This window comes from Sesamum indicum, linkage group LG9 (genome assembly GCF_026168435.1).
Source record: "Sesamum indicum cultivar Baizhima isolate 11 linkage group LG9, ASM2616843v1, whole genome shotgun sequence".
Taxonomy (NCBI): Eukaryota; Viridiplantae; Streptophyta; class Magnoliopsida; order Lamiales; family Pedaliaceae; genus Sesamum; species Sesamum indicum.
Window position 1 is genome coordinate 24,346,788 of NC_142665.1, and position 26,283 is coordinate 24,373,070.

General features: G+C 37.2%; 6 protein-coding genes across 7 annotated transcripts; 3 read left to right on the forward strand and 3 right to left on the reverse strand.

The window, feature by feature from the left end:
- The first annotated feature begins 858 nt into the window (after positions 1 to 858).
- Positions 859 to 6,465, forward strand: LOC105177331 (nuclear transport factor 2). Its single transcript, XM_011100451.3, has 8 exons — positions 859 to 1,020; positions 1,786 to 1,975; positions 3,770 to 4,067; positions 4,157 to 4,576; positions 4,774 to 4,895; positions 4,975 to 5,040; positions 5,714 to 5,777; positions 5,959 to 6,465. The coding sequence occupies exons 2-8, from the start codon at positions 1,790 to 1,792 to the stop codon at positions 6,210 to 6,212; spliced, it is 1,410 nt and encodes a 469-aa protein (XP_011098753.1). The 5' UTR covers positions 859 to 1,020; positions 1,786 to 1,789; the 3' UTR covers positions 6,213 to 6,465.
- Positions 6,466 to 10,703: 4,238 nt separating this feature from the next.
- On the forward strand, positions 10,704 to 13,530 carry LOC105177330 (ninja-family protein AFP3). 2 transcript variants are annotated; one of them, XM_011100449.3, is made up of 2 exons: positions 10,704 to 11,560; positions 13,014 to 13,530. In XM_011100449.3, the coding sequence occupies exons 1-2, from the start codon at positions 10,927 to 10,929 to the stop codon at positions 13,352 to 13,354; spliced, it is 975 nt and encodes a 324-aa protein (XP_011098751.1). In that variant the 5' UTR covers positions 10,704 to 10,926; the 3' UTR covers positions 13,355 to 13,530. The 2 variants fall into 2 exon arrangements, with proteins under 2 accessions (XP_011098751.1, XP_011098752.1); XM_011100450.3 differs by having other exon boundaries at positions 10,705 to 11,560; positions 13,017 to 13,530.
- Positions 13,531 to 13,947: 417 nt separating this feature from the next.
- Positions 13,948 to 18,133, reverse strand: LOC105177329 (LRR receptor-like serine/threonine-protein kinase RPK2). The gene has a single exon (XM_011100448.3). It carries the CDS (start codon positions 17,840 to 17,842, stop codon positions 14,348 to 14,350), a length of 3,495 nt encoding a protein of 1,164 aa, XP_011098750.1. The 5' UTR covers positions 17,843 to 18,133; the 3' UTR covers positions 13,948 to 14,347.
- Positions 18,134 to 19,957: 1,824 nt separating this feature from the next.
- On the reverse strand, positions 19,958 to 21,636 carry LOC105177362 (uncharacterized). Its single transcript, XM_011100483.3, has 2 exons — positions 20,567 to 21,636; positions 19,958 to 20,447 (listed from the first exon to the last, which is right to left on the reverse strand). Exons 1-2 carry the CDS (start codon positions 21,376 to 21,378, stop codon positions 20,294 to 20,296), a joined length of 966 nt encoding a protein of 321 aa, XP_011098785.1. The 5' UTR covers positions 21,379 to 21,636; the 3' UTR covers positions 19,958 to 20,293.
- Positions 21,637 to 22,898: 1,262 nt separating this feature from the next.
- On the forward strand, positions 22,899 to 23,742 carry CRR7 (chlororespiratory reduction 7). The gene is made up of 2 exons (XM_011100447.3): positions 22,899 to 23,240; positions 23,343 to 23,742. Exons 1-2 carry the CDS (start codon positions 23,064 to 23,066, stop codon positions 23,613 to 23,615), a joined length of 450 nt encoding a protein of 149 aa, XP_011098749.1. The 5' UTR covers positions 22,899 to 23,063; the 3' UTR covers positions 23,616 to 23,742.
- Positions 23,734 to 24,472, reverse strand: LOC105177327 (hydroxyproline-rich glycoprotein family protein). Its single transcript, XM_011100446.3, has 3 exons — positions 24,194 to 24,472; positions 23,994 to 24,102; positions 23,734 to 23,908 (listed from the first exon to the last, which is right to left on the reverse strand). Exons 1-3 carry the CDS (start codon positions 24,373 to 24,375, stop codon positions 23,849 to 23,851), a joined length of 351 nt encoding a protein of 116 aa, XP_011098748.1. The 5' UTR covers positions 24,376 to 24,472; the 3' UTR covers positions 23,734 to 23,848.
- Between the last annotated feature and the right edge of the window lie 1,811 nt (positions 24,473 to 26,283).

Here is a 26,283-nt window from a genome sequence, read left to right on the forward strand (position 1 = left end):
TGAACAACAATTTTTTTTTAAATTTAAAAATATATTAAAAATAAAAATAACAATATATAAATTAATAAATTATATTTCAAAAATAAACAATAAAAATTAAATAAATTAATTTAAGTTATTGTCGATACAATTAAAGAATTATTGTTGTGATGTTAAAATGACATGAGATCACTTTTGTAAAACAAAAATATAATTACAATTAATTTTTAAAATTATCTAATTAAGGGTATAATTTCATATTAAAATATTATATGGTGATGTTATTAGTAATCATGTAGTGAACGTAGATGATCTTTCTTTTATATACTGGTCGTTATGTCACGTTGTAATTATGGCTCGCAAATAAAATTATTTTTATGTAAATCAGGAATAGATACAGATATTAAAAATCAAAATAAATTGCCATTACTTTTAAATAATTCTTTTTTTGTATTTCTACTTTATGTTTAGATATAAATTTGTACGCAATCAATTTTCATGTCTTTAAACCAATATTTTTAATGTAGTTTTTTTTCAAAAGTTTATCATATTCTTATCAACAATATTTTTGGAGATAATTACACTGCTCTCTTCTGAAATTTAATATAATTGTAATTAAATTCTTGTAGTTTAGAGAAAGTTATGTATTGCATCCCTAACACTTATTTTGTTTAATAAATAGAATAATTAATTAATTAAAATTTATTGATATTAATATAAAAGTTAAATGCAAATTCATATTTTCATGTAATTGACTTATTACTGACTAATTAGGTGATTAAACAAACTTTGTACGTTTAATTAGGAATATAATTATTTGAAAATTGAAGAAAAAAGGATATTGAAAATTAATTTAATTTTGAAAATAGAAAGTGAGAAGAGATGAAGCCGCCCAGGACTCTGTACTGGAAGCTTCTCAACTCTCGCTCGCTCGCTCGCTATCAGCCTCTTTCTCTCTCTACAGTCTACGCTCACTCACCATTCGTCACTTTCTCACTCTCTCTCCCTTTATCCACCTCCAAACTAAGTCCCATTAATCAGGTATTCATTTTCACGTAATTAACCAGATCATGCGGGAGCTGGCTGTTTGTCTGATTTGTTTGTTTTCATTTATGGCGTGAGCTCTGCTATTCAATTGATGGAAAATGTGTGTTTTTCTGAATCGATGGATTCGCTGATTAGTTTCTGCATTCGCAATGCTTTTTGATTCCCGTGTTCTATTGTTGATTGCGATCACGGTTAGATCTGCTGGTGGAATGAGTGAAAAGGTGATGATTGGTTTATTCTCGCTGTAGGGTTTTTTTGTTCTGTGTCAATGCTGCTACATGAGAGTCTCACATTTTAGGAAAAGTTGTCGGGGTTTATACTGTGATATAGAAATTAAGCGATTAGGGTTTTAGGTAAACAGTTTTATCTCTTTTTTTTTTTCTTTTCTTTTTTTTTTTTCAAAAAAGAAATGTCTGAGCTGTTAAGAGTGCTGGTTTTATTTTGTTTCTTTTGCTGTGTTCTGATTTTGGATTTGGAATTTGAAACTAATCTATGACGTGCAGTTAGTAATAAATTATAATCCTTACTTGTTGTGACTTGGATCAGTTACTAAAGGAATGAGTTCCAGCATTTTAAGGTTTAACCCCTGTTTAGCTAGGTTTTTATTTTTTTCATGTTGTTTCCAAAGATTATGCACCAGAATGCAGATAGGGCGACCATGGGGCTCCCTTTTTTTTTGGTCTCTTTGCTTTCTTCTCCACCGATTTTGTAATGTTAGGATGAGATTCCATTCTGACATCAAGTTTGTTAACTTTCTAGTAGGATGGCCACAGAAACTGCAAATCTGCCACCAGCTCCCAGCGCTCAAGTGGTTGGAAATGCTTTTGTTGAGCAGTATTACCATATCCTCCATCACTCTCCTGAGTTGGTTTTCAGATTTTACCAGGATACAAGTGTGTTAAGCAGGCCAGATGCTGATGGCTTTATGACTACTGTGACAACTATGAAAGTAAGTTAATAGAATTGTTGAGAATGTTGATTTTATCTCTGTATCAGTTCTTTTCATATTCAAGTTTTTGTTTACCCTCTTCTTTTATGGATTATTAAGCTGTTTATATTGGTAGTGATTTCCCAAAAAGAGCCTCACATTCGTCATAACACTTGTACTAGTCATCAGATAAATTTGACAGGAACGACATATTCATGTGGCCTGGCTGTATTGGCATTACGTTTTTGTACTCTTTCTTCTCCTTTACTGGAACTGTTTTGGAGTCCTTTTCCTTGTGGCTGATTTATTATACAATTTGAGTCATGTCACATGTTGTTTGAACAAAAAACTCAGGTAAACTTCAACAGTAGTGTGTGTACTGGAGTGGCTAAAACTGAGATTCTGAATTTGATATAGGTTGATGAGTGAAAATTGATCTCACTGATTTAAGCATGACTGCCGGTAACTTAGTCAAAAACTTCTGATTACTGCTGATACCTATAAAAAAGAATACTATATTAGAAGCAGAATAGTGCTTGTCCATGTAACTATTTCTGTAAATATCAGCATCTCGAATTAATTTGGTATGTTGAACAACAGTTGTGGAGTTGTAGCTACTAGGTCATGGCTTTGCAAAACAATATATTCCTTCCTCTTTCCATGAAGTTATACTTTTAAAGGGAAAATAATGATATTTTGCTCTCACATTTGCAGATTAGGTACTATAGTTGGCAGTGATGAAGGGATGGATTTGTCATATAGGAGTGAGATCAAATTAAAAGGAATGATCTCCTTGGTGATTACTAAAAGTTTAAACATAGATTGAGTACATTAGAGGCACAAAAATTAGGAAAGCATTATATACAATAATTTGTAAAAGATTATATTTTATTAATCTATGACGGCAGGACGAAATTACAGCGACTGGAATTTTGTATGCGGAATGCCTTTTTGCCTACTTCTGTTAGGTTGAAAAAGTCAGGAGGGATATACTTCTCCTTGCTTAGCAGGTTTTGCAGACAGCAAAGAAGAAAAACTGTAAGGTACAGCACCTTTTGCAGGTCAATTCTCCTTCGCATTGGTGATTGGTGGGAGAGTTAAGTAAAGCATTGACAAGCTCAAATAACAATGTGAATGGAGAAAGAAGAGAAGTGTATGTTAGTGGACTAGAATAAAAGTTGCTTAAAATTAGATGAAGACAACGAGTATGGTTATGAGTAAGTCGTAAATATTATAATATCTTCTCTTTTGCCTATAGTTTTGTCATGTTTATTTGTTATTCCTCTTCAAAATATTCCTACAGAGGAATTGCACCTTTTCTGCCATGCTCATTGCTTCCCTTCATTTACAATAGTCTTAATGCTGCTGTGCATTAGTTACTCTTTCCATGATATGATTTTGAACTGTGGCTTAGAGAATGAAGAAGAATTAGTTCCTTTTGCAGTTCTGGTGCTAGACAACTCCACTGTTAGCAGTTTCTGTTTGCTAAAAACAGTGAGGCTTGCAATAAGTAGTTTAATTCAAGCTGGACTATATCTTCCAGGAAATTTGGAAAACATCATTTCCCTTGACTTTCTGGCTATGCAGAGAAGCTGAAAATTGAATTAAAGCAGATTTCTCATCATACTTTCTGTTGTGTTAGTCATTGACCACTCTGAGTTTTCACTTGCTAAAATGTTATGGTTTCTTCCAGTGCCCTTAACTTTAAACAAAGAAATTATTGTTATATTTGATTTTAGTTAATTTTCCATGTGATTAAAGATTGATTTTGATACTTATACACATAAATTTTGCTCTGTTTTTATTTGGTACCAGAGTATAAATGATAAAATATGTTCCTTGGACTACAAGAACTACAAGGCCGAGATAAAGACTGCTGATGCGCAGGATTCTTATAAGGATGGAGTGATTGTGCTAGTAACTGGATGCTTGACTGGAAAGGACAACGTGAGAAGGAAATTCACCCAGACTTTCTTTCTTGCTCCTCAAGATAAAGGGTATTATGTTTTGAATGATGTTTTTAGGTATGTTGAAGAGAGTGAACCTGACATTAGCTCAGGGGTTGTTCTTGGAGTTAATGAGACACCATCTAGTTCTTTGGGCCAAGATCCAGGTTGGTTTTATAGTTGCTTGTCATTCTACCATCTCTGTTCTTAGGGCAACTTCTTGCTAAAGCCTTTTACATCCTCATGTTATTTCCAGAGCTGGCTCAAGTGGTTGATCCCCCCAATGCAAATGATGCAACTTCCACACCAGAGGAAGTTGAGACAATTGAGGAGAAAACGAGTGATCAAGTGATTGATGAGAGACAAGCTAGCAGTGATAGGGATATTTTGGTGGAAGCTGAGTCTCATTTAGATGAGAATCATGAATCCGTGGTTGCAGAGTCAGTTCCTTCTGCATCCCAGGAGGATCTTCCGAAGAAATCTTATGCATCAATTGTTAGTTCCCAGGCAAAGAAGGGGCCAACCAAAGTTTATGTTCCTGCTAATCCAGCTAAAGGAACTTCAGCGAAAACTGAGAGCCAGCCAGTCAATCCAGCTACAGAGGCTTCAGACACTGAAGCCGAAGCACCTGTTCCCCCTGATAATGCACAAGAAAGTGAAGATGCTGAGGATGAAGGTATTTTATTCTCACTTTGCCCCTATTGCTTATGTGTATCAACAAGCCCCAAGGAACATAATATTTATGATATTTAAGAGACACACAGAGAGCTCGTCAAGGTGTAATAAGAATTGGTGTGCGTCTATAAATCTTTTCCCTTCTTGAGTGCTTTGCCCAAAATTTTGATATTCTTTTATCTGGCTTGCTTCTTTCAGTTGAGGGTCACTCCATATATATCCGCAATTTGCCTCTTAATGCTACAGTTGCTCAGCTCGAAGCTGAATTTAAGAAATTTGGAACTATTAAGCCAAATGGGGTACAAGTTAGAAGTAATAAGGTTGGTTTTACTCAAACTTGCCTTACTGTGTTATTCTAGTTGTTGAGTTGCTTGAACACCCTATCTCCTTTCTTTTCAGCAACAAGGGTTCTGCTTTGGCTTTGTTGAATTTCAAGAATTTAGCTCCATGCAAAGTGCAATTAAGGTATGTGCCTTTTGCATTATTCTTCTTTTTTCTCTTGCTTCATTTTCATATTGCATGCAGAGTTGAGTCTATACAGTAAATTATAGCTTTAATCTGGCTTGAAAGAGTTGTGTGAGAGTCTATTATGGGTCTTCTCATCGCTGCACCTCTGGGACCATTATGCTCCAGCTTCTCTGTACCCTTCGTTTCCAGAAGATTAGGTCATTATGCATTTAGCTTAACAGTTTTGCATTTGATCTTATTTCCTCTCCCGTCATATATCCAAGAGAGTGGAAACTCCTTTGCTTTAATGCAGTCAGAAAGTCTTTGATACTGAAACGACTGCTGAGGTCCCTGTAAGTGATTTTCTTGGTTTCTTGGTTTTGATCAGATTCCCGATGTTGTTATCCTACAATTCATGCATTTCTCTATATTTCTGAGCCACTGATCTTGTGCATGAGTCTGTAACTTGATACGATAAAGTGGCTTTATTTTCCTTTTTAGAAATGATGACAGGCTTGATTTTGATGCAATATATTGGAAATGAGTATTAAATGTGCCTGCTGTATGCTTATTTTATGAGAGACTCCCTCCGGCGTGATTCTACTGATGCCTGGCTCGTCCTTTGCTACTGGCTTGGACTTCTGATAGATGCTGAATTATCTTCCTAATTGACATTTTAATAAATTTTCAGGCTTCTCCCGTAACTATCGGGGATCGTCAAGCTGCTGTGGAGATAAAAAGGACCACCACTCGAGGTGAGCCACAGGCATTAATTAACTCCTCCTCGCTATTCCCTTCCAAGTTCTAGGACATGAATTACTTGACAGTACAAAAATACATGAGATGCAATTCTGGGTTATTAATTAATTCGATGTACTCTAAACTTGTTATCCTCAAGATTCATTCAAATGACATAGGTGTGTTATCTCCATATAGTTGGCAGTGGAAGGGGTCGTTTTACTTCTTCACGTGGAGGGTTCCGTAACGACAACTTCAGAGGTCGTGGAAACTTTGGCAGTGGTCGGGCCTATGTCAGAAATGATAACTTCAGGGGTCGAGGAAACTTGAGCAGCGGGCATGGTGGGGAAGGTTATCAACAAGGAAGAGGGAGGGGTGGAGAAGGTTACCAACAAGGAAGAGGGAGGGGCGGTCGTCGTTACGGTCCAAGTCAGATTTATGCTTCAGTATAGGGAATGGGAGGGTAAATTTTTTACAAGAGTTTTCTTTGCATATGTGAGCACCTGAAACACAGAAAGTGCTGGTACGGGTAGTGGCATCGCATCAACTTAAAATCCTTCAAGAGCGTGAGTAACAATTAATCAATTCTTGCTAACAGAATTTTTGTGTAGGGAGGACTTCTCAGCTTTTTAGGAATGTAATTAAATTGTCATATCTGACTGGGAAAAAAGATGATATTTTCTTGCGAGCAAATGTTTGATATCATCTCCACTGTTCCTGCTCCTTTTTACCTTGAGAAAAATCTCCATTGCTTTTAATTTACGTTCTTTTTAACCAACTCCGTCCCGCCAAACGCACCCGCTCACCAAAAATAAAGCAATCACCGGCAGGAGGGGGGGGGCCCTGGCGTGTTGGCGTAACAAGTAGCTCTCCTTCGATTGGTCAGTCAGACTACGCGTCGCTTTCAGCGACTGCGGTGCTGCCTAGCTACTCCTCTCAACGAAAACCCGGCACGCGCCAATTGCTCCACGTGTCCGACACCTCCAGCTTTCAACATGCAACTTGATTTGGTTGACCCCACTCTCGATTTCCCACAGCAAACTTTCCTTCTTGGGGGTACCCTGTCCCCGAGCTTCTGCTTCTGAAACCTTGTTTTGCAACTTTCTACTATTTCAAAAATCCCCCACTTTTTGGATTACAACCCACATATCTTCAAAATGTCTACATTATTATTATTACTTTTGTATTATATTTTTCTCTATTTAAAATAAATTAATTTTTAATTTATATCTATATATATTAAATAACATTTTCTATCAACATAGTATTCGTGCCACATAAACATAATTGGTACTTACATAATCAATATAATAAAATTGATCGCCAGTTAGAGGGTGTCTAGCTAAGCTACTTAGCTCTTCAAAATATCTTATAAAATATTATTCTCTGCCTTTATCAATAGGATTTTATTTGTCTACTTGATGACATTTGCCGGTCATCCATAAACTTACATACCTTAAACTTCACATCTAAACTTTTAACTATTTTCACGCACTCGCCCCAACATTTTAAGTATTAGCAAACCAGTCCCCTCATGAACGAACCCAAATCCCTTTTCCGCTCTTTCTATCCCCAAAAACCAACCATAGGCGGCATTCATTCGGGGGAGAACTTAATATAGGGGCTATTTCGTAATAAATCAAAATTTAGGGGAGGGCAATAAAATTTTCGACAAGTTACACAATAGTCAAGAGCAAGTAAGATATATTTTCAATGCATATATCCAACTGTTGAGGCAAGTGGGCTTCTGTTAACATCATAGACTCAAAAGCACCCCTCTCAAATCCACCCTTTTTTTTTTATTTGATGATGGGGTCATTGGGGTGGGGGTGGGGGTGCAATTGGCAATAAACTAGAATGAAGAAGATGGGCAACTTGCATAAAATTATTTAAATTTTGGGGTCGAGAAACTAATATGTAGGAGAATTTGTGTGTTTTTCCAAATCCTCATTGTTCAATGGATGAGATGACAAAGTTGTCAAATCCCTCCACCCACTTGTCCTCACATAAGTATTTTACTACAAGATTTGGATCCAGACACAGAGCTATTTATTTTTTTATTAGTAAAAAAAATTTATATTAATATAATTATTTTTAATACATTAATAATAATATATCGAGTCGTGATTTTAAATCACAATTCGACATTAATTTTTTTTTAAATAAATTGAAGAAGTCGTGATTAAAAATCACAACTTGACGTCGTGATCAGAAATCACAACTTCATTCATTTTTATTTTTTTTAATTTTTGAATTAAATTTTATATAAATTAATTATATATAATTAATTTTTAACAACATATTAAAGACCAAAAAAATTATTATATTAAAATTATATTAATTTAAAAATTTATAATTAAGGGTACAAATATTAATTTTAAATCACGACACCAAGCAAAAAATGCTGAAAAAAATAATTTTTAAGTTCAGATCGTGATTTAAAATCACGACTCGATGTATTATTATAATGTATTAAAAATAATTATATTAATATAATTTATTTATTTTTACTAATAAAAAAATAAATAACTCTCCAGACACATACACACATACTTTTGTCAATTCTTGAAAATCTCTCCACGATTTCTATTTATCTCTCACCACCCCTCCTTTTCCCCCTAACTAAAAGTTAATGCGGCTTGCAATTTGACCGATTTCTCATTGTGTGAGGTATTTTTCAATTTGTGAAATCTTACATACTTATTTTGAGACGATATATCTTACTAAAGAAAAAAAAAATCAAATTTATAAGTAATTCAAACACTTCGTTGGTCTATAATTAATATAAAATATTTATTTAATAAAAATAGAATGAGATGCACAAAGGGAACACCCACGTTTTTTAGCATCACAAATTTCTAGACAATCAACCATTGGAGAGGTATCATTGTCGCATCATGTAATAATACTGTAATGTGTTGTGACCAGATTGATGATAATCCTAATATTACAGAATGGCCCCAAATACTTTAGGAAATTACAGGATTGCCACTCGAGATGTGTCGAATTGCAGCCCCATCCACGTGACGACAACTTTGATTGGGTAGAATACCTTTTCCCCGTTTCCATTGGTTGGTATAGTGCCATGCTACTCATCCATCATCATACACCATCATAATATTTTCTATCTAGCCACGTCTGTTAATATATGTGTTTTATTTAGATTATGGCGTATTTCTTGACCTGTTGAGAGAGAAACCAACTGAAGAACTTTGTTGTACTATTATGTGTTTTTATTAATAAAAACTACGTATACCCAAAACAAAAATAATATTTTCTATCTATTGTTTTTTATTATTGAAAAAATAAATAAATCTCGTTAATAATGTTAAAATTTTAATAAAACGAATTAATTACACTCTCCTCCTCTTGTTTTGGTGTAATTATACATAGATTGAAATTATTTGCTTTCATGCAATAAATAAGTCAAAATTCACCAAATAAGGGGACTCACTTGTTAGATGGAAACAAATTTCAGTGATGTTAGATGTAATTTTTCCTAGGGGTTTACCCTTCCCTCATCTTAATTTTATTTAAATTCTTGGTATTTACTGAATCTAAATGTGATCCGGGTCGAAATTAGCGATCTCCTGAGACGATCCCACGTAGATAGTCCAATTGTTCCTAGATCAGGTTTTGGGTTCCCTGAGAATAAAACACGAACCATGAGCTCGTCGGGCACGTCCCCGACAATGACCCTCCGACGCTCAAGTTAGGTTGATCGAGAGAAATGTATTCGATCTAAGAGTTCGAGCTCAATTAATGCACAGCAGTTACCTCATTTATGGCGTATCGGGGTCTATTTATAGGGCACAGTTGGATATTAAGTACTGGGCCACGTGGCCTTATCCTACTGGCTCGCGTTCTGATCGAACGACTGTCATTGTCCGGGTCTTCAATCAGTCTGTGCGATTCGGGTTGGGTCCTTCGCGACCCACCCGTCACAAAAGGCACGGATTCTGATCGCGAAATGACCAAAATGCCATTAATAAAAAATAATTCGATCTTTTTGCAAGGGTTACATGTGTATACCCATCAAAATGAATGAGTAATCTCCCTAATTTTCATGACTTAAGCTTAGGATACGTAAACTTCATAAGGTGGTTGCTACTAATTATTTGAGTTGGTGAACATATAATTGCGTCATCAACTATTATTATACCACTACATTAAATATTTTTTTGTTGACATACTAAAATTACACAAATTTCAATTTATTACTAAATGTTTTCAGTAATTTAAGAATATTATTATAATCTACCAGTATTTGTGTGTACAAATTCTATAATAATATTTGTATTTTTTTATTTAATGAAATATATACAAAATAATAATTTAATATTAAATTTATAAAAATATGCATGACAAAAAAGATGCATGAAAATTATAATTTTTTAATTTTTTCTTTTTTCAACTTCCACATTTCTTTCTCTTTTATTATTTTTTATATTTTTTTAATATTTATTAGTCTAATTAATATATTTTTAAAATTTTAAATTGATTGAGCACACACATTTGAATGTGCGATATATGCTCGTAAAAAATAAAGGCTCTACGCTTATAAATTGCGATTAATGACACGTCGTACCAATTTTTAAAAAATGATAATTATACTTTTAATTAAATATAATATAAAATTTATTGCACTAGTAACTCATATCAATACGCTATTTTTTTAACTTAAAATGTATTTTAAAAAATAAAAATGAATTATTATAGGGGGAAGTTGATGATATGAGAAGGAAGGTGAGGAGGATGCTTGTTTGGAAGTCTTATCCTGGAAAACTGCTGGTCTCAACCACGTGGGCGTCCCCAAATTATCATCCTTTCACCACGTGTCGATTTTCTGAAGCTTTTACGTTACAACTTTGATTTCATGACCCTTTTCGTCTTTTCACAACCTTACCATGAATGACTTGAGAATTCATTATTCATATCATCTCATCTCTCACTTGCTCTCTTCCCATTTCCTTCTTCAACAACTCTTGTTCATGCTCTTCCAACAACCCCCCACCCCCAACATCATCATCATGCATACCTTAATTCCATTCTCTTTTCTTCATTACGATTCAAACCCCTGATTTGTTTGTTTAAGTCTTTCCACTGTTGTAATTCAGCAGATTGCTCTGGGCCTCGCCAAAATTTGATCTTTTTGTGGTTTTAGTGATGGAGGGAGCTGAAGGAAGCAGAGATAAATTCAATCTTTCTCTGCGAATGAACGGCCTTTCAGGAGATCCGGTGCACAAATTCATGAAGCAAAGCCATTGCCGGGAGAATGGAAATGAACAGGGAGTGGAGGATGATGCGGAAATGGAGCTGAGTTTGGGGCTGTCGATGAACGGTAGATTTGGAGTCGACCCGTCGAGGAAAAAGCTGAAACGCTCGTCTTCCATATCAGACTTGGTTTTCACAATTGGTGCTGTTGACAATGGGAGCAGCCACCGAGCGCGTGGGGCGGCGTTTGAGGGGTACGCGCCGCTGGTGAGGACACACTCCCTGCCGACTGAAGCGGAGGAGGAGTGGCGCCGCCGCAAGGAGTTCCAGTCCATGAGGCGCATGGAAGCGAGGAAGAAGAGGATGGAGAAGTTGAGGAATGTAAGAGTGGTGAAGGATAAGGAGAACTCTTCTGGTGATGTTAATTGTGAAAATGTTAATGGAAGTGTGAATGGTCAAAGGCTTGATTCTGGGATTGCAAATAGGTTTGAGGATGGGAATGGAATGTCATCACCACAAGGGTCGATTGGATCACGAGGGAGCGGCTCATCTGGAACCTCTGATCTTCTAGCTAACCAGACAGAGGGTATACAATCTTCTCCCTAATCTCCTATTTATTGGTTTTTCCCCCTCCAAGACAATGATTTTTAACCTTTCTGGTTATTGGCATTTGACCTTTTTGATTTTCTTATGGTAAGGGACACATCATTTATGTGTCGGATGATATGACATACTTTCTGATTCTTACATTTATAACATCTTGTTGATTCTTTCGGGCTGTGGGCGAAGAAAAGATTCTTGTATTCTGGAAGTTACAATCTCTTAGTTGCAAAACAATTTTGCATCTCCTTGCATTTTGTGATAAACTCTTAAAAACTTGTGATTGCTGATGAATTGGATGAGCTTGAATTTTGTTGGGCAAAAACGATTCGGAAATTTATTTGTTATGACTGTAATATGCATTCTAATCCATCCAGCGGTGACGGGAAATAGTTGTCTGGATATTGAGTGGTCATCTTGATGACATTATTAGATTGAGCATTGGACTTCTGAGTAATTTTTCTTTATGTGTATCTTAACGTATTAGTTTGTGCATTAGAATTGACCCATCTCACATTAGTGTATCTGACATCAAAACGTGGACTTGTTCTTCTCATGTAATTACGAAACTGTATATAGTGGCTATAGGGTTTACGCCACTTTGAACCTATGAAGATCACTACTATATGCTAGATCTGTCACTGCTCTATCCTCTCTCTGAAGTTCTATGAGATCATCAACAACAAGAAATGCTTATGTGCTCATATTCAGATTCATTGCTCTTTATATAGAATTTCTTGAATTTCTATGATTTTGTGTATGATAACAGAATAGGAATTCTACCTAGTTCATCAGGGTGCAATAGCAAGGGTAGGTACAATGAAGAACAAAACCATCACTCACTCTTAGAACTTTGTATGGTGTGTATGACTGGTTTTTATTTTCAAAATAGAATCTTTAATGCGTGAATAGCATACACTTGATGATTTCTCCGAAAGGGATGAGGAATTTCTGTCGAGCACTAAATGGATGCAGAATTGTAGTCCGTCACTCCTTTGATGTTTAGGAATAATTCTCTTTTCCAAGGTTCTCCCACAGTCCCACGATCCTGTTCTACGATGATCTTGATATTGCGTTTTCCAATTGTTTCATGACAATCTTGTTTATGCTGCGCGCACAACATTTTCCCCTCCATTTTACTCCCTTTTACCCAAAATGATGCTGCTTCAAAATCAAAGTTCATGAAAATGGTCTTTGTTACCGTAGGATATGCTTTAATTCAATATGAAAGTGCTGGAATATATCACGATAAGTTTCTTTAAAGTGTTTATTTGATTTTTTTTCCCTTTCTGCTTGTACCGATATAGCTGTCAACCGGTAATGCATGGCTCATAGTCCCACTACTTGCATGGGGGGAGGGGTGGGCTGCTTAGCCAAGTTTTGTCTCTGCATAGTGCATAGAGCTTATGTTACTGGAAATAAATTATGTCTTTTGACAGCAGGATCAAAGCGAAATGCTGAGGCTTCACCTTCCAGTGTTCAAGAACAGGGCGAGCAGGAATCTGCTGTCAGAGCCCCTGATAGGGATGTGAAGAGGGCTAACAGTCTGATTAAGAATGCAATGCTTGATATGCCTTATGTGACCACCAAGGAAGATGGGCCTAATGGTCACAAGATAGAAGGATTCCTGTACAGATACAGAAAGGGGGAGGAAGTCAGAATAGTCTGTGTTTGCCATGGCATGTTTCTTTCGCCAGCAGAATTTGTCAAGCATGGTGGTGGCGGTGATGTGGAGCACCCGTTGAAGCACATAGTAGTTAACCCTTTTCCTCTCTTGTGAAATGCAACACGTGTTTGCCGATCGTTAATGGAAGAGAGAGCTGAAAGTCTAGCTTTAGTTTCAGGATTGAACTTTTTGTTTTTAGACTACTTGACGAGAAGAAGCAGATGAGAGTTTGTATTTCGAGTTCATTGATTTGGTCTCCTCAACTATGCAGATATTGTTTGTTCGTCTCATCTCCTGTTCCCAGCAAAACAATTTGCTCATATACAAATGCTAACAAAAGAATTTAAAGGTTTAGATTTAATGGCAGTCAGATTTTATTCACAGGCATAGCGTGATGATACTGATTGCCACGACAATGCAAGTTATATACTGTGAGCTGATCAAGCACTGAACCGAGAAGCTAGATAAGAGCAGCTCCAATTTCCCAATTCTCCTTCTTTTTCAAAGAGTGAAAATCTGGTCAAAAGCTTCTCTTGGGAGCCAAAAAAACCTCACTCAACCAATGTAAAGGAGTATAGACAATAGAAATACAAGCACGGCACTTGGCAGCACAAATACCAGCGGCTTTGCTTTTCAGGAGAATAAAGGCGATTGTTAAGACATTTACCGCGTATGTGAGGCCAGCCAATAGCTTGGTTACAACCAGCTTTAAGTGAAAATTTCATGGGGGTTATATTGCTATGTTAAGGTACTGAATAAACACGTATGGAAGGTTGAAGAAGTGACCACCACTAGCTGCTCTTTTTTCCACAGAGATCCTATCCTTTGTTATTATTTTTGACAACAAATAGAAATGGGATACAAGTATACGGTGTCCGAAACAAATATCTGCATTCTTCTGCAGGGCATTAGTGAACCCCCTAATCTAGGAAACATCATGGAAAAATGGGGGCAGATCTACTCTACAATTTACAAGAAGCTATGACTGAGGACTAACATCAGCCCAGGAAGGCACCGAAAAGCACAAAGTGCAGGGTGTCGCAAATTGCAGTCGGGCTTACCTTTCTACGGATTGCTATGTCAATCAAATGATTCCTTTCTGTGTGGCTAACATGATGGAGGTTGAAGTTGTTTTAGTCGTCTGACCACCTGCTTCATTGTTGGCCTGTTTGAGAGCGAGTCAACTGTACATACCACAGCCAAGTGTAATACTTCAACCAAATCGTCGTGCGGGCCTGAGTCCCATAACCCGGCTGTAAAGAACTCCTTGGCACGGCCTTGCCTCAACAGCATGCATGCCCAAGCCACGATGTTGAAACCATTTCCAAAGGAAGAAAATGAGGGATCCAGTGCTTTCTTGTCAGATATCAACTCAAGCAACACAACCCCATAGCTATAAACATCAGCCTTGTCAGAGACACGACAAGTCATTGCATATTCTGGAGCAACATATCCAAAAGTTCCTGCCACACCAGTTGTTGCATGAGTTTCGGATGTTCCAAGGAGCCTAGCTAGTCCAAAATCAGAGAGATATGCATTGTAGTCCTCATCCAACAATATATTGCTAGGCTTCACATCACGATGAAGAACACGTGGCACACACTGATCATGTAGGTAGGCAAGTGCACGTGAAATGTCCAGGGCAATCTTGTGCAGTATCCTCCAATCAACAGCTCTAGTTGACCTTTCCTGTATGAACTTTTCCAGGTTGCCACCAGGTAAATAGTTATATATAAGAAACATCTCTGTTTCACTGGCATGGTACCCTATCAAAGTCACAAGGTTTGGGTGGCGAAGTCTGCCTAGAGTTTTAATTTCAGCATTGAATTGTTGAACACCTTGGAAACGTCCTACTGCAAGCCGTTTTATAGCCACTAGGACACCTGGAGCAATCTCTGCTTTGTATGTTGCCCCAAAACCGCCATTGCCAATACAGTTGCTTGCATTAAAACTCCCCGTTGCACGCACCACATTTTCAAACGTTAGGGGAACCCCAATGTCGGTAAAGATGATCACTTCCTTCCTAACAGTTCCGCTTACTCTGGACCGTGGTTTCCACTTTCTTGTGTAAAAGAAAAGGACAATGAGAGCAAGAAGAACTGATACAATGGCTGCTGCAGATGTTATGGAGGCAATCTCAATTGAGTTGAAGCCACCATTCCCTCTTCTCCGGCTTGGAGTAGAAGATGGAAAAGAAGTATTGTTTTGTGTATCCCCTGTTCTTCCTAGTTGATCCGTAGGAGGCGAAGAGGAAGACACCACAGGGCAATGCACCAATGGATTCCCAAGATAGCTATTGCATTTGACCATATTATTGTTTAGAGGCACTGATCCAGACAAATTATTGAAGGACACATTGAAAGCTGACAGAGTGGATATATTTGTCAGGCCAGGGGGGACCTGCCCAGATAGCTTATTATTGTTCAAGAGAAGGACCGTCAGGTTTCTCAAGTTTGCAAGGTCCTTTGGAATTTCACCAGAGAGCGAGTTTGAAGACAGCTCAAGAACTTCGAGAGAGTATAGCTGCCCCAAGCTTGCAGGGATTGAACCATTCAGGTTGTTTCCTGCCAAGGAAAGACATTTGAGATCCTTTATCTGGCCAAGGCTGCTAGGAATTGAACCTTGCAAAGCATTCCAGCTTAAATTAAGAACACGAAGTGAAACCAAGTCGCCAATGCTGGGAGGAAGGTTTCCGGCTATTCGATTATCAGAAGCATCTAGAAGTGTCAAAGTCTTGCAGATTGTGGCAATATCTCTTGGAAGTTGACCAAATAACCCATTGCTTGTCACATTAACTATTATACCTTTCGCCTGATCACAAGTCTCAAAGAAAGCTCCAGGAAAGCTTCCAGTAAGCATGTTTCTGCCAGCAAGAAATGCATAAACTGTTTGCTTTCCTAATCTTTCTGATGCAACAGGCATTGACGGAAGGGGGCCAGTAAATTTGTTAGAACCAAAATTATGCAACACTGAGAAACTATCACCATCTCCATAAAATGGCAAAGAGGTTTCTTTTTGAGTTCGATATCGGAAAAATGACATATATGCAGACGAAGGATCATAAGGATCTAAGGAATCCCACAGCATGGACTGGATGGGAGAACAACCTTCATAATTAAATTTGGGAATGGAACCAGACAAATAATTCCCGCTGATGTCAAACACTGTCATACAAGGAACAGGAATGTTGTCAATAATTTCCCCACCAAGTCTGTTTGAGCTCAAATCAAGAAAATGCAGCTTCTTGCAGTTGCCAAAACTCTCTGAGATTTTCCCAGAGTAATAGTTCTGAGCCAAATTCAACACTTCCAAGTTATTGCAGGAGCCCCAACTAGCAGGAAAGTTTCCCTCTAGAGTTGCTCTAGGAGCCCACATCATCCTCAAGCTGGAGAGGCTGGTAATCCCTGCTGGAATAGTACCTTCATAAAAATTGTACTCATCAGCAGTAAATGCCAACTTTTCCAGTGAATAACCACCTGCCAAACTCGATACATTTGGAAGAGGATCCCATAAGTTTGACAATACAAGGACTGATAACTTCGTACAATTACCAAGCTCAGACGGTATAGCGCCACCAAAATTGTTCCTCGACAAATCGAGCACTTCCAGCTGACTCAACTGACCAAGTTCGCTTGGAATAACCTCCTCCAACAGATTGGAGTACAGAAGAAGGGTCTTCAACCCTCTACAGTTCCCAACAGTCTTTGGGATACTCTCGGCCAAGTAATTCCCAGAAAGATCTAGATGCTCGAGCTTCCCACAATTATCCCCTATCTCAACTGGTATAGATCCACTGAGTAGATTAAAGGACAAGTAAAGCCCCCTCAAATCTCTAAAGCCACCAATAAACCCTGGAATCGATCCATTAACTTGATTCCCAGCTAAATTCACAACTTGAAGCCCCACACAATTTGATAATGAACTCGGTATCCCCCCAAAAATCTCATTAAACCCCAAGTTAAGAACTTTCAAATTCTTCAACCCACTAAAGTAAGCAGGCAGAGAGCCGGAAATCAAATTCCCTTCAAGGTCAAGAACCTCGAGCTTTTCCATTCCCCAAATTTCCGCAGGAATTTGACCTCTTAATTCATTGAACGGCAGTGATAAATTCCTAAGTTCACTAAGTTTAGCAACAGCCACAGAGAGTTGTCCCAAGACTTTAACTTTACTGCTGCTCCCAAAACAAGACCTCCTAATCCCAAACCCATAAAGTGGAAACTGAGCAATTCTAGCACAAGACAAAGAATTACCTCCACCAGCAATACTCAGCGCTACGACCCGAGAATCTGAATCACAAGAAACCCCGGCCCACGAGCAGTGATCCGGGCTGTTCGAATTCCAGCTGCTCAGCACTCCATAAGGGTCTGAAAGCGACGCCTTGAACTCCAAGAGAGCAGATTTATCCGAATCGGAGGCCCGAACAGCGTTATCATGAGCTGAAAAAAGAACACAAAGAACAATCAAGAGCTTCAACGGCTTGTGAAGGTGGTGCCATTTCACGGTAACTGAAGACGGACCCATTACAATAGCCCGAAAAGGGTCCCCAAAAAGCCCGAGTAAAGCCCGGACCCGTTCTTGTTCCCCCCTCTCTTGAACGAGCATAAAAACCCAAACCCTAAACCCGATTTTGGTGTTCCCTTTTGTCTTTTACTGTTACACTTGTGAACATAAAACTAAAACACAGAGAGAGAGAGAGAGAGAAAGAGAGGAGGAGGAACAGTAGTAGGTGTTTCCTTGTTTGTTCTAGCTTTCAGAAAACAACGCGTTGCTCTTCACATTTCATTTTTTCTTTGTCTTCTATCTTCCCCTTCTTTTTCTCTTTTCCCTCATCTTTTCTTGTTTTTCTCCCTCTCTCTTTATTTTCTTTTTTTCTTTTTTATTTTTTTTGATAATTTGGTGTTTTTACTTTTTATCAATTTGAATTCCACATAATATGGTGTTAAGCTGGACTGCTAAGACTCCAAATAGGACTGCAGACTCAATATTCTCTTCACCGGTCTTCCTCTCTATCTACTACTCAATAAACAATTTCAATTCATTTCAAATATTTTAAAATTGCACAAAATTTATGCTCAATTTCATCACACTACACCAAACAACTTTCTATAATCATATCCACTTTATGCATACCAAACTAATTATATTTCAAACACAATTTTATCAAATATCATTTACATTCTTAATATTTTCCTACTGTAATATTATAATAAATTCATATAAATATCATTATTTCACATATCCCATTAATATAAAAGATACCAAGATTCTAAAGATGTGAATGTATTTATCATTTTTTGTAATGTTCTTGCAGGGACAAATTGTTGACTTTTTTTTCCCTAAAAATTCAAGATTTTTCTTTTTTGTTTTTTTTTTTTTGGGGGGGGGGGGGGGGGATGGGGACCAGAGAGCAGCGGTCAGTAAATGCAGGGGGGGGGGGGGGGTCAATGGAGGGAAGGCCCAAACCATAGGCTCTTGCTAGGGCTCAACTAGTTTGGGTTCCTTGTTGATTTTTGATGGGCTCAATTATTATCCTTTGAAGTTGACATGTGGAATGGTCTAGGGCCCCATTATCCTATTAGGGCGTGTTTGGTGAGACTAAAAGAAAAGTTAAACAAAAGTCTCAAGCTTGTGAAAAAGCCACTTTTTTCCCCTTTTCTTTTGAGTATTCTTTATTTGGCATGTTATCATGCAAACACTTAACCAATTTCTCTCTTTTTCTTGCTTTCCATTTCTCATCCTCAATTTCACCCCCTCATAGCACAACAAAGTTGACAAATTCATTGGCTCCCATTTAGTGATTTCTTTGCGTCGTTTGAGATAAAAAGTAAAACTGTCGAAAATCAAACTTTATAATATATCAATATTTAGCATCAGAAAAAGAAATAAAATGACACGAATAAATTAATAAAAGCTTCTCATAAGTGCATTTATTCAAGATTAATATTAAAAGTCTCCAAATGGCAAAGGGGTCTTTTTCTAGGAGAATAGCCACAAGACTTGTTAAATGTGAATGCAGAAAAAAATGGGAGGTTGATTTTCTTGGATTGCACTAAAACTGTAGAAAGTTCAAACCAAGAAAACTGTGTCTGAAATTAGCTCCTAGTTGGAGTATTGCATCAGCATGACCTCTGCAACCCATTTCATCATTACATCCCTTTAATAACACTGAGAAAATCTACAACAGGACATGCAGATTCTTTTAAATTATTTTATCTGTGAAAAGGGAATTGTTAAAGCAGGCTGATTGAATATCCTACTTCATGTGGGCAGTTGATCCAAGAAAAGAGAATAACACATTATGTCTGATCATGTGGAAGCTCTACAACCACCTTTGCAACTGACTGTCCCATGAACTGTTGGTTGATTAATTAAGGACAACAGCACATGGGCAACCTCCATAGCTGAATATAAACTAAGGACAACCTTTTTCTTGATGTTCCTCAGAGTCGGTAATGTTCTCTCCTCATTCTCAAAAGCCCAAATACACACCCCTGTCACCTAGCATCAGTAACTTGGTGTCAAAGGCAGTGTGTGAAAAATCACCTCAACTTACTGGTAATTCTTTCTTCAGGCCAATTTTCTTGGGATATTATACAGCTCTTGAATGCACACGCGAGATATCTCAATGATGCAAGACAGTGTGCGTATGTTAATGTAATCACAAGAACATGAAGACAAGAGGAAGAAGTAAATGGATTGATAGTAAAATTCATGAAAACCAATTATATTATATAACTCAGTTCTTGTAAGTGAGTTAATGTGTGTAGTTTCACACATCTGAAGCATCATATACAAGAGTTTCGAGTCATATAAATTTTCCCTGCTTGCTTCCTAGAAAATCTAAGAGCAACTACTCCTGAATCCCTGGTGAAGTAGTCACATAAAGAAACTAACAGGGGAGAACAGTCAGGCTCAGGATCTTGAAGCTTGCTGTTTTCAAGACTGCAAAATTGAACTAGTCTCCCTAAGCTAGACCCTCTGGTTTAATGAAGCTAAGCAGGTCTTAAAGGTATGGGTTATGACTAAGTATCATCGGTAAACAGCATAATGTTGTTAACAGCACCGAGGCCAACAGGAGAATCTAGAAAACCATTTCGTGTTGGAATCTTTAGGAGCTTCTTTAGAGGTTTGTGCTTCCAACTGTGGTTTCTCAGGTTTCTCCGTGGCCATGTTCAACGAGCCGGTCTTTCCTCCATCGTTCACTAATCTGAGATCAAGAAAACAAGCATGTCACATTTCTCAAATGAGAGCATAATCCTGTTCGTTTGAATTCTGTTTTTCAGCCATTTATTTATAAGAGATGGAACAATAGAACAATAATCTTACACTGGGAATGCAAAAGATCTGCTGCTATTTCCACTTTCCTCAGAAAGACGGGGGTTGCTTGTCGACATGCGAGGGGTACTTGTGGAAGTCTGAGTAGTCTCGCCTCCTTTAGAGTGAACTTCTGGAGCAGGACTCGTGTTTTGCTTTGCATGATCCTCGATGGCTGCCTCCGTGCTAGTATTGGGATCTACGTCTTCACGTTTAGAAATATTGCCTGAACTTACACTACATTCTTCATGTGTTGGTACTTCCATAAGTGGGGGAAGGCTATTCAATTCATGAGATTTGGCTTCAGAAACACAAGGAAGATTGCATGGTGAACTGTTCGATTCGTCTAGCCTGCCAAGTTCTCCCGACTTCCCAAAAAAAGGTGTGTGATCCCGGGATAAACTGTTGGTCCCCGTATGAATGCTGAATAACGACTCGTTTGAGGCAACACTCCAATCTGATGCATTTGTACCTTTAGTCGAGAATATGGATGCTGGAATACGGTTTGGATCATAACCTTCCGGCTGGTCCATCGTCTGGACTGGAGGAGACTTCATTTCTAAATCTGGAGAAGCATTGTAGCAATCTGGTGATGAGGGCGCCACCAACCCTACCGGTGGAGATGCACTTATCATGCCCCATTCAGGTGTCTGGGAACCGAATGACAGAGATCTGAATCTACCAGACGGATCACCAGAGTGTCCCTTTTTAATATTTTCAATTTTCAATGAAGAACTAGAACAAGGCGGAGACGCAGAAGAAGCAGGTGAAAAATCTTGAGTCTTTACAGGCTCACTGATTCCTTTCACGTGTTCGGTTTCCATAGCTCATCTGGTTTCTGAAGTTCTCAGGATATTCTCAGACAATCAACTAACTGATTGTAACACTGCAATGTGAGGGAAACAAGGTTCAGAATCAATCATCAAACTACAACAAGAGGAAGTTGCAATACATTGATAAGGTTTAGCAGATTCCGACATAGGCAGTAGTCATAAATTAACCTTGTCCTCGTAATAAGAAGATTAATACACTGTAACAAACTACTTAAAGATGCTTAGAACGACTGCTCTTGTATCGGCTCTACCCTTATACATCAATTTGTTCAAACTATCATTTCAGAAACCAGAAAACTCCGCAGGGACATGCTAGAAATCCCAAGACAGTGACTAAGAAAAGAGTGAATCAGATACTTCTCAGATGCATTCAATCTTATCTGACAGTATATATGTATATTTTAAAGTCAATCTTCTTAACTGATCCGTTAAGGCAATGGCAGCATTACATAATTACCTATGCCTGTTGCAGATGAAACAGCAAGAAATTGGACATAACTCTAGTTTTTTAAGGTTAGGCATGATGATGGTCCTTGTTCAGATTATTAATAAAATGCTGCTCGGTGATCCGTCCTTATGGTTGTTAAGGATCAACTTAATGCATCAAGAAAGATCATTGATCAATATTCAGACAAAAAATCATGTTGAACACAAACACATATCATTAAAGGGACCTCCTAACAGAATCTTCTCAAGAACAGAATGACGATTGGAGTTTGGATTCTTGATGGTCAGGATGTGATGCAACTCTGTTTGATGATTCCTTGATTTCAAACAAAAGGGTTTTTGGTGCTCTGTTTCAAATTGTAATATAGCAGCAGCCATTTAAATGCAAAAACAGAAAGTATCAAAATTATTACACATACCTAATCATGCAACCCCATGAATCAAGAATCAAGTTTTTTCATGACAAAGTTTTCTCCCTTTAATTTAGAAGCCAAATAAAGGGATCATACAGTACCAAAACCTAGGACAAACGACCACAGAAATTGATGTGTATCAAGAAATATTGCAAGTTTGAGTGACAGAACAAGAACGTGATGCATACAAGTTCGGGCAAGGGCAGATCCAAAAAGAGGAATTGATTTCTCAGGGTTTATTCTTGGAAGAACAGAGTCTTTGTTGAAAAGGAGGGGCAAGCATCTATTTCGGACATTCTGATTTGTAACCAACTACATATCATATGTGTTTCATCATGTTATTTTGTGAAGCGGGAGTTGTCACGAGATAGGTGGACTTAAAAATTGAGTCTTGAATTGCTGCCTAAAATTTAGGAACATATTATTCTGTGATTGCTATTGTGCAAAACAAAATAATTCAGCCCAATTCTTTTATTAAAAGAAACAAAAAAAAAAAAAAAAGAATTCCCCGACCAGGAGCTCACCGTCTTTTAACTATGCAGCCCCACCTTTAAATTACGAAATCATTAAATTATATTTTTAAATTTTCAAAAGAAACACGTGTGACATGTTAATGTGTAACACTAATATGTAATAGAAGATCTGCACTGGCCAACAAGAGAGCACAAGTGTCTGAAAACAAAGTATGGTTAAAATTTGGTATCATCTTATCTCTTATACATTTCTTGCCTATCCTATGCTATCCTCAACCACTGCAAGCTATGTTCCTCAGTTCATGCAGCTATTTAAACTATCTTAGAATTATTTCAAGAATCAATGGAAATTACCATGGAGAAGCTGCTGTTAAGCAGTAAAATACAAGCTTTTATGAGTACCCTTCATCCACAATTTGCAGCAAAAACTTCCAAGTTGCCTTCATGCTCTGAATCAAAGTCTCAAACTATTTTCAGAGGGATTCATGTTAAGAGCCAAGTTCAAGGCCATCTACTCAAGGTAACGACGAGTGTGATTCGTCTGTCATGTGAATAGAAGTTTTTGTTTTTCTTTGGTTTTTGGGGGTAAATATGATTGGTAGTTGTTGTTATTGTTCACTAGGTTTGTGCTGTGAGGAGGAGAAGAGCCAATGTAGATAGTGATACTTATGTATTGATGGAACCTGGGAAGAACGAAGAGTTTGTGTCGGAGGAAGAACTGCGTGACAGGTTGACAAGTTGGCTAGAGAATTGGCCCGGCAACGCCCTACCGCCTGACCTTGCAAGATTTGATACAATTGATGATGCTGTTGATTACTTAGTCAAGTCTGTCTGTGAACTTGAAATAGACGGTGATGTCGGCTCAGTTCAGTGGTATCAAGTTCGCTTGGAGTGAGTACTATTTTCTTCTTGGATTAGACGATGTATTCGCTTATAAACGAAATTATTATGTGTGTGCCAAGTTATGTTTTTCTCCATGATTGGATTGATATAGCAGATGAAGATGTGGAAAGTTGTGAGAAGTTCCAGTTTGTTATACAGAAATGGGAAGATTAATTACATAAACCAACACATGTAAGACCTCCCATAAAACAACATATATGTAAAGATTATGACATAGATAGGCCATTAGTTCGGACACTTGTCCATCTGGAGAGAACTCAGTTCCTGAAGCTGAAGAGCTTGAATCTGCATTGACAATTGGATCCAATGTCAGATACATGGAATTTGCAAGATTCTTGATATTGAGGAATAATGCTTGAATGGGTTGTACCTTGGGAGGGTGATTGGCAGAGGGTGGGAAGAGCTTGCTGCCCTTTCTACTTCTGGCAAGGATTCCCCTGGTTGCAGGTGACATCATTTGATCAGTTGGGCTAGTGTACCTGCGACAACATCAAATCCTTAATCATTTCACCTACCTAAATTACTTCAACTGATTCAAGAAAATTGTGTGTAACATAGAAATCAACGTACCTTTCGCGGTATTTGAATGCCTTGGGGACCTTGAGGCGGTCGGGCGTGCCGTTCTTGCCAGAATTGCAGATGGGAGGAGTTTGAGGTTTGTGAATGTTGTCTTGGTTGGAAGTGGGTGGGGTGTTTTGGTCGTCGGTAGTAGTCGGGACGAGCTCGGGAGGGGTTTGGAGTGTTTTGTCCATTGAGTTGTGCAAGAAACTCAACTAAACTCAATCAATCAAATTTTGGTGAATGCAGAATTTGAGTTTTGTGAAGGATTGAAGTGAGATTTTAATCAAAGTGTTGGGGAGTTGGCTTTAAGGTTACCGTTTGGGGTGGTGTTCCAACGGTCGAATTTTGTGGTTCCAAAGGTCAAGAAAAGACCAAACACAACGGCAATAATCTATCTATAATGTAAATGTTTGATGTCAGGCTGTCAAACCAGACTTTGACGCATATTTTAATTTTTTTTTAAATAAATAAATTACGATAATTTTTTTAAACATTTATCATAATTATAAATTATTTAAAAAATTATAAATAACTCTCAAAATTAATAAACATCTAATAAATACCTCTGTTAAGAGTCCATTATAATTTATTTGTAAATAAAAGAATAAGAGAAACAAAGAAGAGTATTTTATTTTCCTACTTTTTAATCTAAAACTCCTCACCAAATTCAACTCTACCGTTAAGGCCCGTTGTAACTGTGAGGGTCTGGTGAAATAATCGGCCCAATTTAAGCCCAAATGTTTACTTCTTAGTGGGCCGGTCCAAGTCTCTGACTTGATCAAATTACTATAGTATGAAAGTTAAATTTTTTTAATAATTCTGATATTGCTGAATTTCTCAATCTTAATATTTATCATATTATTTCAATCTTATTTAATTAATTATTTTAAATATTGATAAGCTTATATATCACTTCATTAGAAAACACACCGTTTTGATCTTTTTTTTAAATAGATTTTTGTACACAGTATTTACGTACATATAATAAATAATTTGTTATATTTTTTTAGTATATTATAAAAATATACAAATAAATACATCATATTTATAAAAAAAATTAACTTAATAATATTATCGATAAAAAAAAATTTAATATCCTTTTGTATCAAACCTAAAACTCTTTTAATACTCGTCGACAATAAATTAGAAATTAAATTGAAAGATTGAGATTAATTTTATCGTTCAGTATATTAGAATATAAAATGACGCGATTTGTGATTCGACTAATTTTTTAATGCTTTGCTTTAAATTTATATGAGCCTCACAATTTTATTCTGAAAAATCCGACTAGAAAAATGAGGTCTTGAACTTGTAGAGCACTCAAAATTTTTGTGTATAATTAACGTGGGATGCTTGCATACGTCATTATAAAAAACAATTAAACACGTCAATAATTTTATAGTAGCAAAGCAGAACACGCGCGTTGGAAGACAATAATTTGTCTGACTTTTTTAATCATAGTATGAAACAAAATTACATGGACGGGGGTTAGTCTAGTCGCGTGTTGGCTATTGAGAAAGAAAAGCAGGTTTGACGATTTGACCTCATGTCCCTGTTTTCCCGCCCATAAACAAGGACCGTCCATCACTAAATTAAAGTAAAAAAGACAATTCTTGAACATAATTTTCAATTATAATCTTGTACAGAAGTAACAAAATAATAATTACGATTAATTACACTTAAACCTCTACGAACAACACAAAATTATATTCTTTCTCAATTTTTTTTGAAATTACACTTTGCAACCCAGTCGATAGTTTTTCATACGGTATCCCTTTTGTTAAAATTTGAACATATAATATTCATTCGTTGTGTTTGAATTCGACTGGGTCGAATTTGAATTAATCGTATGGCAAGTACAATATGATTGACATATAGTTTAGAAAAAGTGATTAATTATAAAACAAGTGTATCACATTTACCCGGTGATTGAATTGATTCGATTGAAGTATGTTGGTGCAAAAATTTTCCCATTCACTGTCTGTGTACAAACGTTTGGAGCAGAAGTGATGGGAGCAGATATGTACTATACTCCAAAACTTGGAACAATGTAATGTAGTGTAGTCAACACTACTGTAACATGATTGGACCTCTATATC